The sequence below is a fragment of the Molothrus ater genome, chromosome Z, assembly GCF_012460135.2.
Source record: "Molothrus ater isolate BHLD 08-10-18 breed brown headed cowbird chromosome Z, BPBGC_Mater_1.1, whole genome shotgun sequence".
NCBI lineage: Eukaryota > Metazoa > Chordata > Aves > Passeriformes > Icteridae > Molothrus > Molothrus ater.
The window spans coordinates 38,515,369-38,529,371 of record NC_050511.2 but is presented as its reverse complement, the minus strand read 5'-3'; the positions used below and the strand labels follow the sequence as shown (position 1 = coordinate 38,529,371).

Here is a 14,003-nt window from a genome sequence, read left to right as displayed (position 1 = left end):
GAACTATTTACCTGGTTTTCAAAATTAGATTTCTGCCTTGCCCAGTTTTAAAAAAATATCCTAGCAATGGTTTTAAATATAAGGAATAAATACAGCTCTTGTGAAATAACAGTTTTTAATAATTTACAGCTGGTTTCTTATTTTATAAGTTTTATCTTGCAAGTGCTATGGACACATACTTAAAATATATGTTACGAGTGAAGGTGCTGGTGACTTTGAGTAACATAAGCTTATGAACAGTGAAATTAATGTCACTTTTAAACTTTGCTACAATAGAAATTTCTCATCCATGATGCAGAGGCCCTTCAAGGAAGAACAAATGACTTTAATCTTGTAGTATGTATATGCATGAAAAAAACACCAGAAAAATAAAAGCTTGAAAGTACTGATGGATGTTAATTTTGAATTCGGCTTTGTAATATGACATTATAAATTATTAGCTCCTTTAGAAGCCTAAACCCAAATACATCTCTGTTCTCTGTTGCAGATTATGGTCATTTTTCTTTTTCTGGGTTTACTTGGGCTCAGCCTTTATGGAACTACCCGGGTAAGAGATGGACTAGATCTCACAGACATTGTACCACGGGAAACACGGGAATATGACTTTATTGCTGCACAGTTCAAGTACTTTTCATTCTACAACATGTATATTGTGACACAGAAAGCAGACTATCCAAATGTCCAGCAGTTACTTTATGAACTTCACAGAAGTTTCAGCAACGTGGCATATGTTTTGTTGGAAGAGGATAGGCAGCTCCCCAAAATGTGGTTGCACTACTTTCGAGACTGGCTGCAAGGTAAGAGAGTGTTACAGAAACTTTTCCTAGTTTGTTTTGCTCAGAAAGAGCAGTTGTTCATAGTGGTATTGCTGTAATTCAGTTACACAGTTAAAGGCTCTGAGCAGTAGGGAGAATGCCTAGGTGCTGCTTTGAACCCATGTGTGGGCACACTCTTTGTCACTTATTTTCTTTGTGTTTAAGTTTACTCCCTAGTAAGACAGTAATGAAGCTTTAAGGGATTATATCCATGCCAGTCATGTCTAAGCAGTTGATGAGGCATTATGCATTATGGCCAAATATGGCCCTGTGTCTTGGGTAAATAAATATTTGGTGAGTGTTTTCAGATCAGTGAATGAAAAATCTCTATCCAGTGATGTATTCTGACAGAGACTTAACTTTCAGCTCTTGAGTGATCTTGTTGGCTTCAACTGGGACTGCTGGCATGAAGAAAACTCAGTGTGGCTTATGTGTTTTATTGGGCTAGGAACTTTCTGCATAGTCCAGGTTTCTATTCAACTACACTCACCCTTTCTGTGGTGCTGCTTTTCTGTGCTGAAGTGTAACAGGGTGGGGAAAAACAAGAGAAGGCATGGCCTTTCAGGTACTATGATGATAATTATATTGAAACCAAGTAATTGAATATTGAAGATACTTTAACAGCCAACACACCCTGCCCAGGATTGCTTTGGTCCTATCTATATCTTTTTATTGGGAGAATTTCTAGGAAGTGTTTGCAAAAAAAAAGAAAAATTGTGCTGACCTGGTGAGACTGTAAATTTCTGTAAATTTTAAACTTAATTGTGTACAGATGACCACTGCAGCCTGTGATTCTTAGAGAACATATAAGTAACTGTCAGTATCTGATGTATTTTATTCCTTCTGAAAATATGTTGAACAATATTAGGAAAGCAGACGCACGTTAGTGACAAATCTACACAAAATGAGGTTTCCCATGTATTAACGCATTCCTAAATAATGCAAAGCAGTATTTCAGCTATTAGCTTTGGGGGTTTTTAATGGTTTTTAAATACATTGGATCCATTCATTGCAGTCTACTTACTGGAAGCTTTATTTAAAATATTTTGCTCACATAAGCATATTGAGCTGTAAAGGATGGCATTACTGGCGGGAAGAAAATTCAACGTAGCTAGATGTTTGCTGGATTGGAACCTTACTATACTTGATAGAATTCTAAGCAGTCCTTCTACATGCTTTTCCAAATTCTCTTAAACCTCTGCTGTTTACTTTGTTTCTTTTGTGGTTATTTTTACTGCTGTTCCAAAACAGTAGGAAAAAGTGTATCTGGTATCCCGATTTTCTCTTTTTCCCCCTCCCCCATGAGGGAGATAGAAATCTGAGATTGTGTTCAGGAAGCTTTATTAGTGCTCAACCTCAGCACAGTCTGCCAACGATAAAGTCAGGAGGAGGTGCCCTTGGATCTGCTCTCTTGCAGGCTGCTCAAAGTGAAATGCTGGAGGCTGGCCCACTTGGTGCTACTCCCAGGAGTACTCCCGTTCCCAGTGCCCCTCTGTCAGGCGCACCACATACTTTCCCAAACCTCTTTCACTTTGGGTGCCTCCCTGTCCTCTTTGCAATCCTTTGTGTCCCTCTTGCACTAAAGATTGTTTGTGTGGCCAAGGGCCTGCATGTCCCCTCACACTTTATGTCTGTGCTTATGTGTGTTCTTTGCAGACATGCTCTTCTCATAGCGGTGTTCCTACTCTGTACTTAGCTGAGCACATAGTTACTTTTCCCCTCCAGTCCACATTAGCCAGCCTATCCTTATTTGTCCTCTGCTTTTCTTCCACTAGAGGAGCTGTGTGTATTCCTGGTACCCGGGGCATACTGACAGGCTGCATGGAGCTAAAATGTTACAGTAGAGTAGTCAGGGTGACTCCAGGGAGCTGTAGTGACTTGCTGTGGTCCATGTGACATGCCAGTCTTTTGATGACATACAGCTTTAGAATTAATCGCTATGATTATTAATTGGCGTTTAGGTCTGTATCCTTACCTCTCCTCCCTACCTTTTCTGAGGAGGTCACAATTAATGCAACCCTGCTGCTTTGTAAAGTTGCAGGCACAGAGTGTGATACTTCATTCACAGGGCTGTAAAGGAGGATGTTGAGATGTATCAATAGAAAGAGATTATATTTTCAAGTGGTACAGGGAATTGATGTTACGGGGGGAGCTAGACTGTTGTAGCTGCCATGTTTGTCATAGTTGGGGAATTATTGAAAGGTGCAGCCTAATAGGCAGAATAACACCTGATTGTTACCAGCTGTGGCTGATGCCAAAAGAGTCAAGGGAAGGGAAGACGATGAGAGAATTTACAAACAAGGTATAGGTTTAGGCTGGATTCTGTGAGGTAGAGTAGTTCTAGTGGCATAGTTTTATGTTTTGGAAGGGCTGGATAATTGAAGCAGGAACAGCTTTGACCTGCATGGCTAATTCCTGCTGACTTGACTGTGAATCCAGTGCCAGAGGTTAATGGCTCAAGATGGCCTTCTGACACACACACATTTGTCCAGCAGAATGAAGGACGCAACAACATGTGAACAACCATTTTTTACCAAAAAGGCACCCTTGGTTTAGCTGTGCATTCTTCCTCATCTAATAGCAGTGGACTGTGCCTTCTGCCTCATGCACTTCTCTTTTCAGAGATCCCTCTTATTTTGCTTTCTAGTATTGTTTATGTTACCGTATTTTCTGTTACTGAAAATGCAATAGAAGAAAAGTTCACACTAATCATTCATTTAAGCTGTAAACGTTAATATTGCTTTTGTTAGTGACCAAATGTAAATGAGGTAGCTTGGATTCCCTGATGGCTTCTAATTAGGCTTGTTTTTGCAAAGGGAAATCTTATCTGGTGTTTCAAGGTGGCAGCTGCCCACATGAGCCAGTAGGAACTCCTTCCTCACCCCCACTCTCACATAATTTTCTATATTGTCACTTTATTCTGAAGCACTAAGCAAAAGTGACTGCTTATGTGAAAAAATCCCTCATATAAAGTTTCAAAAATTCCTTTAATTTCTATAACTTTTCTGCAGAAAGATGTGAGCAAGATTTCATCTTTCTGCCCAGAAACATATAGTTTATCCCATTTATGATAGATTAAATATCTACTAAAATAATTGCTTTGAACATGTTTGCTTTGAAAGCAGCAAAAGTCTACTACAAATTTCAAAGTGTAATGGCAAATTTTACTTCTTGCAAGTTTGAAATTCTTCAGAAATTAAGTACAATTGCCAATGGTTTCTTAATATTCTTTCTGTAGACTTTTAGTTTCAGCAAGGTGAGTTATAAAATGATCTGAAACATAGTGTTTAAGCTAGCTGAAGAGTAAAAGTGTAAAAGGGAGCAGGGTTTGAAGGATGACCAAACTTGTGAGAACAGGGGAGCAGGGGGATGTGGTGGAGACGTAAGAGAGTTTTCACCCACTGCAGTAATGTTTCCAAGTACATGCCCTTTTTTGCAACTGCAAACTGGTATATGTCACATGCCAAAGGATTTATTTATTATTGTGTCTGTGGAACCCCCTGACAGGGGTGGGATGTTTATGTGAAAGCTCTGCCCTGAGATGCTGTTCACCATAGCAGTTTGTGTGCTCCTTTTGTGGGAGACACTTCTAATGGAAGTTACACTGTTCTTGGGTCATCTCCTTCTTTTCTATGTGCTTTTTGGACTGCATCCTCTTCACTTTCCAAAGTCATTGTGTTTCTTGTCACTGATATGATAGCCCAAATACTCTCACCTGGCCACTTTTTGAGAAACTGATATGGAGCTGGACATGGGACAGAAGGGATGGATTGGTATTTTTGCATACTCTTACCAATGCTTCCCCTCTCTGCAGTGCCAGCAAACAGTGCTTTTTTGAAAGGGAACCTCAAAGTCCTTTGATGATGTCAGAAAACCTGATGGCAAATTGTCATGCTCCTGGAATAGTGCTAGAGGACTGCATGCAGAGATCTGGCAGGCTTCTTTCATCATTTGGTTCTCAGCCTGTTGGCTTCACATGATTTGACATGGTTTAGTGAGACAGCATGGGAGGCAGTTTTCTAAGGAAGAGAGGATGAGTTTGTCAATGGGAATGGGTACTGTGCCCTGGAGACAGAGTCAGCTGGGTGCATTTTCTCTTCCAGTGCTCTTATCTCAGTACAGCTGTAGCTAACCTATCCAGCCTGCAGCGATGGTTTTCAATACAGCTTCTCAGCCCAGCTGTGAGGTGGGTCGATGATTTCCTCCACCGCCACTCCCCTGGCCTTTTTCTTCCCTTCCCTGGACATGCAGTTTGTCATCTGCTTGCACAGAGCTTCCTTGTACTGGGATGTGGCTTCCTGTACTAAATCTGATCCAAATTTCTGCTGTGAGGTATTCCCTCCCCCTTGAAGGGTGGCAAGGAGGAAAATAACAGTTGAGAGTGAATAGGTGTTGGCTGTGATCTTTACATGTGCTGGCAGCAGATCCCATGACTTGTATTAGCTGCACAAGTTGAACAGATGGAACAAATTGACAAAATCGTGTTCACTCATGCTGTGCTTGAGGAGCAGCTGAGTTGCTGTTTGAAGTTGAAAGTCTGAGTGTGTTTTTCTCCCTGCTTGTAGTGGAATTTCTGGTTATAGCATAGAAGCTATTGCCCCAGTGCTCTGCAGTAGCTCAAAACAGTAATGAGAGCAGTGTGTGTCCTCCTCTGTGGTTCCGTGCACTCAGCCACGGTTTTGGTGAGGCAGAGGTGAGTAAGGAGAAGGTTTCCCTTCTAGGTAACAGACTTATGCCTCCTCTGGTTGTAAGATGATGGAGCTGGATGAGGGCTGAGCTCGGCCCTTCTCTGCTCTAGACAAGATTAACGTTTTCCCATACACTTCTCCAAGTGGAAGGCTTGGAGAAGATATTCAATTTCCCTTGAGGGGAAGCCATTTTTGCCAATTCACAAGCCATTTTCAGCTTGCTAGCTTAACTTTGCTGGTCTGCACAACCTGGAGACTCTTGGGGCTTCTCCCTTGCTTCCCCTGCCTTTCTTTGGGTAAAATATTGGACATGCAACTGACACTTCCCACACACTAACAGTGTGGAGCCCCAAATTTAGGAGGCACCAGGTCAATAATTTTCATCCTGATTCAGTTATGAAAAAGTATCATTATTCTTTCTCCTTTTGAAACTTGTTTATAATAGTGATTATTCACCTACTTATTCTGTCTTCCCCTTGTCTCTCTTAACTCCTCAGGACTTCAGGATGCATTTGACAGTGACTGGGAAACCGGGAAGATCACTTACAACAGCTATAAAAATGGTTCTGACGATGCTGTTTTGGCTTACAAACTCTTGGTACAAACAGGCAACCATGCAAAGCCCATTGACATCAGCCAGGTAGTGTATCAGAGTTCATGCTGGTTTACACAACAATACACAAGTCTTCAGGAGTGGGGGGAGGTGCAAAGTCTACAGAGGCTGTAGTATTTTTTTTTCAATCTCAAGGAGCTGAATGTCTGAATTGTGCCTTTCTTTTATGGCCTTGCTGATGTTGCTGAAGCCACTCCTCAGATGCAGTATGGCCTATGTTGTAAAGTGTTCAAATCCACATGGCAAATACCAGTCCTAGATTGTTACTGGTGTGCATTTTGTGCCCCTGTGCCAGACATGCTCAGTTTCCATGGAAATTGTCGTGAAAATACCTCTCTGCATCCATAGGTGTATGGAGTTTAGTCCTATGTCGGACACTTGCAATTATTTGTTTTGTTCCTACTGATTTGTTCAAAGAAGAACATTTTTAAAAATGTATTGATGAATTATAGAGGAAGGAGACTGAAATGATTACATGCAGTATCATATTCTTGTACCAGCATCACTAAATACATCTAAAGTGCTGTAGAACTACCAATGGCAGTTGTTAAAGCTGACTAAATGAAATATACCTGAGGTTACCACAGCATATGACTGCATTTGCTGTAGCCATTTGTCAATGGAAATACATTAGGAATGACTCCTTATACTAAAATTAGATTTCAAATGCTGAAGAAGAAATTCTTCAATAACATACCCTCTCTTCTCTGAGAGTCATCATCAACTCACTGTGCTTTCAGGCAGAAAAAAAGTGTTTTTAATGAGCTTCTTGGCAGTTCTGCTTACTGTCTTTCTTTTTTCTTCCTGGCATTAAAGGTGACAGATTTACAGAGTACATTGTTCAAAGTTACTGTAGTGTGTGAAACACACTGCTGTATAGCAACATGCAACATGCTGTCAGGTCTGAATGAAGCTTCAGCAATGAATTAGGCAAAGAAAGGGAGTAGAAGAGAAAACCTTCAGTGAGATTTTGTTTAGCAGAGTGTACCAGGTACGCAGTGGAACAAATGCAATTGGACTGCAGCTGCTGATATAATTTCCTGTGCCTGGGAGGGAGAAAAGTGTGGTGCACCCACAGGGGTTGAGCACTGTACTGTGCAGTTCCAGAGACAGCTTGAAGACATACAGTTGTTGCATATCCTGTGGACTAATTGAATCCAGATCCTTGGAATCCAACTTTTTTTTTTTTTAACTTCTGTCACTGTTGTTTTTCATTTCATTAAAAAGACCTGGAACTGGAGCTCAGCCAGAATTTTAAATAAACAAAACAAAAATCCCCAGTAATACTTTTCACCCATGGAGTCCTCTGCAAGAGCTCTAGCTGTGCAGGATTTGGCTAACAGAACCCTGGAAGTATACCACTGCTGTTTACTCCACAGATGCTTTGCCCACAGTGACCCAAATAACACGGGGCAGTCGTCTGCTTTTTTGACACTGGGCATTTTCTGAATACATAGGTCATAGGAGGCAAGTGTTAGCAAAATTTATACAGATGTTGTTTTATTTTTATAGCTCTCCTCCATTTACTGGGTGGCATTTCCTTCAGTGTTAACAACAGAGGTTAACTGCACACAGACATGTATAGGGACTCTTGCCAGGTTTTCTTTCCCTGTCTTTAAATATGTTTCTCCAACTTGGTTGTTTTTCATTCTTGGCTGCAGTTGTTCAGAATTTGGATTTAATTGGTTCAGTGTATTCTGGAACCATCTGTTGATTTACTGGTTATTGTAAATATTATATGAGCACTAATTTATAAATAACCACTGTCACTGCATTTTCTTAGATTTTGTTTTTGTTGTCCAACAATAGTTTACTGATAAGTCCCTTCAAGTGAAGATTCATCTTCTCTTACTTTTACCCTCCTATACATGTGTTGCATCTCCAGGCCATTTGTTGAAAGCATTATGGCAAGACTGCTGAAACCAAAACTTACTCTGAAAGGCTTCTAATTTTTTCCCCATTTTGCAGTTGACTAAACAGCGTCTGGTGGATGCGGATGGAATCATTAACCCAAATGCTTTCTACATCTACCTGACAGCCTGGGTTAGCAATGACCCTGTGGCCTACGCTGCCTCGCAGGCCAACATCCGCCCGCACCGCCCAGAGTGGGTCCATGACAAAGCAGACTACATGCCAGAAACACGGCTGAGGAGTAAGTAGTGTTTCATCTTAACTTCCTACAGTTTACATGAGTGCCCCCACTCCTTCCTTCTAGCACCAGGAACCCTTGATACTGCACAGGGCTCGGAAGCATTAGCAGGAGAAGACAATGTGTTACACTGTAGTTATAGGAGATCCAAGCACTGCTGAGACTCTGACACCATTGCAGGGTTTTATCATGTTGAATAATGGGTTATAGAACAGTTTAAAGCTCTAAAAGTTTATAGTAAGTGTTACCTGATAGTTCTGTCTGTGTGAGAAACCTGGGCATTTCATGAAATTCCTGCCTCAGTTATTCTGAAATTTCATTACTGAAATTCTATCATGGCTGTTTTCAATTCCTAATATCTAAGAAATTTTTACCGAGGTAACTTATACTCTCAGCTAATGCACTGATATCATACAAGAGCTAGAGGGACTAGGGGAGAGGTCCCACTTCACACCATTCACTATTTTCTGGCACCAATACCAAAAGCTGGCTTTGATTCAGCTTTCAATTGAAGATTGCTAGTTGGACACCAGTAGGGAAGGAGAGAGGGCATACAGGGGACAACTGGTGCACTTGGAAATGTGGTTGGATAACCACGCTTCAGTGTATCCAAACCCTAGAGCTTTGTGGCAGTCAGCCAAGTTTTGTCTTAATGAAAATTTATAGTTGAGATTATAATAGGGCAAATCATGTTAAGCAAGTCAACTGAATGAAGCTGCAGGGTTGGAACACACAGTGACAGTAACCAAAATCTTGTTGAAAAAGCCTTTTCTTTTCTAGTCATAGAGTAGACCTTGCATTACACTCAAAAAGAAGTATGGAGAGTGTTGGTTTGTCAAATTATTAAGGGATAAAAAGTTATGGAAGTAACTCAGTAAGCCATTACTTCTATATTATGGGGAATTTTCTTCCACTAATTTCCATCTGAATGTGGATTTCTGCATTTGAATTTCCAAATATTCAATGGAAATCTTTAAAAACCAACCAATCTGCTCAAGCCTAATTTTTGTCTAGTTTTGTGTCAGTGGATCTCAGTTAATCTTAGGGAAATGATCTTTAATTTTGAAGAAACTGCATAAAAGAGGAGCATTTGGATAAAATTTTTAATTATGTGATTGTCCACTCTTATGTCGCAGTTAGGGATTTTTGACTAGGTATTCAGTAAAAACACTATAACACTGATTAGGATTAAATACATGGATTGAAAGATTACTGTTAAATTATATGTAACTGTTAGGGAACTTGGTGGAGGCTGTGTTCATCCCATTACACTGCATGATAAAATAGAGTAATCTCACGTACTGTTTCCGGTTTCTCTTTATTGGAGAGTTTTAAAACTATAATTAATTCCAAACAAGTAAATTCAAATTCACTACCTTTTATGCATTTTGCTGTGAAGAATAAAATATTTTGCTTAACTGTATATAATATTCTTCCCAAAAGTGCATTTTAACACTGCTGTCATTTTCCTAGTTCCAGCAGCCGAGCCCATAGAATATGCTCAGTTTCCTTTCTACCTCAATGGATTGCGTGAAACTTCTGACTTTGTGGAGGCTATTGAGAAAGTGAGAGCTATCTGTAACAACTACACCAGCTTGGGGATCTCCAGCTACCCTAATGGTTACCCATTTCTCTTCTGGGAGCAGTACATTGGACTTCGTCACTGGCTCCTCTTATCCATTAGTGTGGTTTTGGCTTGCACGTTTCTGGTGTGTGCCCTCTTCCTCCTAAACCCCTGGACAGCTGGGATCATTGTAAGTTTATTATAAGGGTCTTTGTTGAAGTCAAATTCCTTTCAGCATAGCTCTTGCTGTAGTCGGGAAGGTTTTGTTTATGTCTGGGCCTCTGGTGGAGTATGTATATTGCATCATTCATTATATATTTATTCAACTTGAGGGGGTAGGGTTCATGCTGAAGGTACAAACCTTAATAACCTTAATCTTTTGGCCACCTTTTTTGCAGGTTTAAAGGTTTCTTAGAAAGGTACATAAACTTTTACCCTTGCTCAAATGCACACTAATATAAGAAATAAAGACACAGAGGAAAATTAAGAGCTTTATTAAAACAATTCCTAATTCTGTATTCCTTCTCTTCTTTTGTCACACATGATTATTTTTTAAGGCAGTTGCTTATGACTAGCTTGTCTGTAAATTTTCCCAGCCATTTCTGAATGCAATATTTCTGGAAAAAACTGAAATGCTTATGTTGTACAGTACAGACTGTGGAAAGCCTGTAACTCAGCGAGGAGAAAGATCATAAAATTGTAAACTGCAGAGAATATTCCTCCATGCTTTCTGCAAGGCACCAAAAGCTTCTCAGTAAACATTCAAGTTATAGTGAATGATGATGTCCCTATGTTTAAATTCCATAAACTATCATATGGTTTATAAAAAGCCAGAAGTAGAAAAGCATAAAAAAGTTACTAGGGTTTTTTAATGTACATTTATATGACAGGTATGTTAAAAGGTAAATGTTTAGTCTAGAATATTTTTCATAGCACCTTATCAAGCAATTTATGTTATTATGCTTGATTCATTAGCTTATAAAATCATTTATTGTATTGCATACTTTTTCTCCTTTGGAAAAGGTTTATCTTCAGAGTCCACCATTGCTTTTATAAGTGTGTCTATTTTTTTTTCTCCTGCTTGGCTTTAGCTACTTTTAAAGTTGATTCTCCAGATTTCCTTCCCTCCCTTTTCCTCAGTTTTTTTTACAAGGTAGATGAAAGAAAAATAAAAGCTTCCTCTTATATTTAACTGTTCACTTTGTCCATGTCAATCCCCCCCAAATACCTTAAAAGCTGAGAGTCCCTCTGTAACCTGAGACACATCAGCTGATTATGGCATTCAGTTTCTTCTGTGCTTTAGACATCCTCGCTTACATTTGCAGTTCTACAAAAGAGAGTTCAAATACAGATAGTTGAAAGATACTTTTTCTGGAAGGACAGTCTGAAATACGGGTGAAAAAGGAAAATGCACCTTTGGGGAGTATCCATGATAAGGAGGAATAAATGGTTTTTCAGCTTACTGATGGATTGTAACCAATACAAAGATGGTGCTTCATGTGTTAACTGGTTCTTAGGGTGTAATTTAGACTGGCTGTGCATCATTCATTGCCATTGAGAATAATGAAACAAGAGCAGCTTGTCTTTTGAATATAGGATGGCTTTGAGGAATATGTCCTATGGTAACCAGGTTATTTTGAAATGTCTTTCTCCTCATTGTCTGGAGTATAAGAAAATACTAACAGATGTTTGAAATCATCTAGGTGGTGGTGCTGGCTCTGATGACTGTGGAGCTGTTTGGCATGATGGGTCTAATTGGAATAAAGCTGAGTGCAGTGCCTGTGGTTATCCTGATTGCTTCTGTTGGCATTGGTGTGGAATTCACTGTTCATGTTGCTTTGGTATGTAAAATCAAGAAGCATTTCAAAAACATCTTAAAATAAAATAGTGGCAATGTTCAGATCACAAATCCTTACAGTTTCTTGTCAGTGACATGATTCTCAGAAGGAAAATGGTCACAGTTTTGTGTACCTTTCTGTTTGTCTCAATGGAACAAGAGTTGATCTTCATGAGGTGGTTCCTAGCCATTGAGTCAGTCTCCCAGGAGACAAGAGAGAATACATTAGCTATGATACCTGTTTGCCTGATTAATGCAATTATATAGAGAAAACAGAGATCTTAAATCACTTTGCTTCATTCCAGACTCTCATGATCCTTGTCTGATGCCCCAGTGTTGCTGCATCAGCATTACACAGCTTTCTGTTGCCTCTTGCTTGTTCTCTATCTCGCAAAAGAGAATTCTTCAGAAGAGTTTTTCAAAATCAGATATTGTATCATTTGGTATTTCTGGACTTTTTGAATGTGAACATGTTTGAATTAGTGTTCCATTTGTAAAATCTGCACCTTCGTTTCAGAAGCCATTGGCTAATAATAGCAGGCACAAACATGCAGTCTGTAAGAAAATATTTTTCTACTGTTTATCTAGTGGTTTAGATAATGTACAGAGTTAGGGCACATGAAATCGCCCTAAATGAAAAGAATCATTTTGAGAAAAACCAAAGTGGAAGTAGGGTAAGATTAAAGAGGAGCAATTGAATTCCTCAAGTGATGACATCTTTTTTTCCCCTGCTGCTACAGATAGACTTTTGGAGGCAAATGAATTTGCTAGGACTTTGAATCGTTTGGGAAGTGTTAGTGTAGATGAGGAAGAAAGAAATGACAGCTTCTTAGTATTGAAGATTTAAAACAGGAAAAATGGAATAAAAAAAAGGACAAAACAGTTGTTTCTAGTTGGGAAGAAACTAATTTAATTTACAGGACTTTACAGGTCACTTGTGCCTGAACGTAAAATGCCAAGCAAACTGAAAATAGTGGTTTTCTCACATTGACACTGGAGATAAAAACTTTGGAACACATAAATAGTCAAATCAGTGTTGTATAAACAAAAAAGGTAGTGCTTTTAATGCCAAATTTTATTGAGTTTAAGAGTGATTCACAATGCAGTTGTAGGTCAGTTTTCTGCTATTGCTTGTGAATGTGACGTTGTTTTTTTCTAGTTCCAGAGAAGAGGGACTTAAATTCCAGGACTGTGAGGAAGATAGCTGCTTCAGTACATATCTTAATAGCCAGTAGGGAATTAGCTAAAGAGAGCCCTTACAAATCACAGTAAGAAGATCAGTCAGGTTCTTGTTTTCTTAGACCATTAAGTCATACAAAGTAGACAAATTTATAACACTAGTATTTGCATGTTCTTAATAAAGCTTATTCATACAGAGTTGTAGGGATGAAGACAGTTCACTTGTGATATTGTTGCTCAGGCACTACCATGTTTAGCACTATTCCTAGGATAATTTTTTATGTATAGAACTGCTAGCTTTGAAGTACTAAAAGTTTCAAAAACTTTTTTGAGTGAAATGAAAATGTTAAAAAAGTCACAGAGGCCATAGACCCACAAGAATGATAGGAGCAGCCCTGCAATTTTTACACCTGAAGTGCTGTCACCAGGATATAGATTCTTTTCAGGTGGAAATAGGCAAATCCAGAGACAAAAGGCTACTGTTGCAAGTAGGCATTGCTTCCAGAATTATTATGGGCTGACTTTGTTATCAGTGCTTACTCTGGTTGTGTGACTTCAGCAGCTGCTGTGGTATATCTGCAGGATCAAGCCTTCTCTCAAGGGTTAGGCAGCTACAGAGATAACTTTGATAAACTGTGGTTTAGAGTAATTAACTGATGGAAACCTGTGTATGCTAGGAGAGAGGCCGTTTGGAAGGTTGTATACATCTGCCTAAGGAAATGGACTTTTTTGTTTTACAGGCGTTTTTAACTGCCATAGGAGACAGGAACCATAGGGCTGTCCTTGCATTGGAACACATGTTTGCACCAGTGCTGGATGGGGCCGTGTCTACTCTGCTTGGGGTGTTAATGCTTGCAGGATCAGAGTTTGATTTTATTGTCAGGTAAAGCATTTTTGTGTTTTGACTTTCTTTCAAAAATAAAAATAAGTGTGCTTTTAATTTTTATTCACTTCAGTGAATCTGTCATTTTATTACTGTGCATGGTGTGTCAAGTATGCTTATGTCATGGTCCTGCCTTCCCTCTGTTTTATTAACTCCTTGTTACTTGCTAGACATGGTAGTGTTTCCATCACTGACATTAAAATCTGTTCCAGGAAAATCTGAGACTTAACATGAAGGAGCACAAAAATGTTGCTCTTTAGAAACTTTGCTGATTC

The 14,003-nt window shown here is 39.4% G+C and overlaps 1 protein-coding gene across 1 annotated transcript in view; it reads left to right on the top strand.

Moving 5' to 3' along the window:
* PTCH1 (patched 1) overlaps positions 1-14,003 on the top strand; it is a 67,275-nt gene that overhangs the window by 42,648 nt on the left and 10,624 nt on the right. The window contains exons 15-20 of the mRNA XM_054517897.1: positions 488-797; positions 6,001-6,143; positions 8,085-8,268; positions 9,739-10,019; positions 11,533-11,670; positions 13,586-13,728. Of these exons, the coding sequence (XP_054373872.1) occupies positions 488-797; positions 6,001-6,143; positions 8,085-8,268; positions 9,739-10,019; positions 11,533-11,670; positions 13,586-13,728 (1,199 nt within the window). The remainder of the gene's footprint in view (positions 1-487; positions 798-6,000; positions 6,144-8,084; positions 8,269-9,738; positions 10,020-11,532; positions 11,671-13,585; positions 13,729-14,003) is intronic.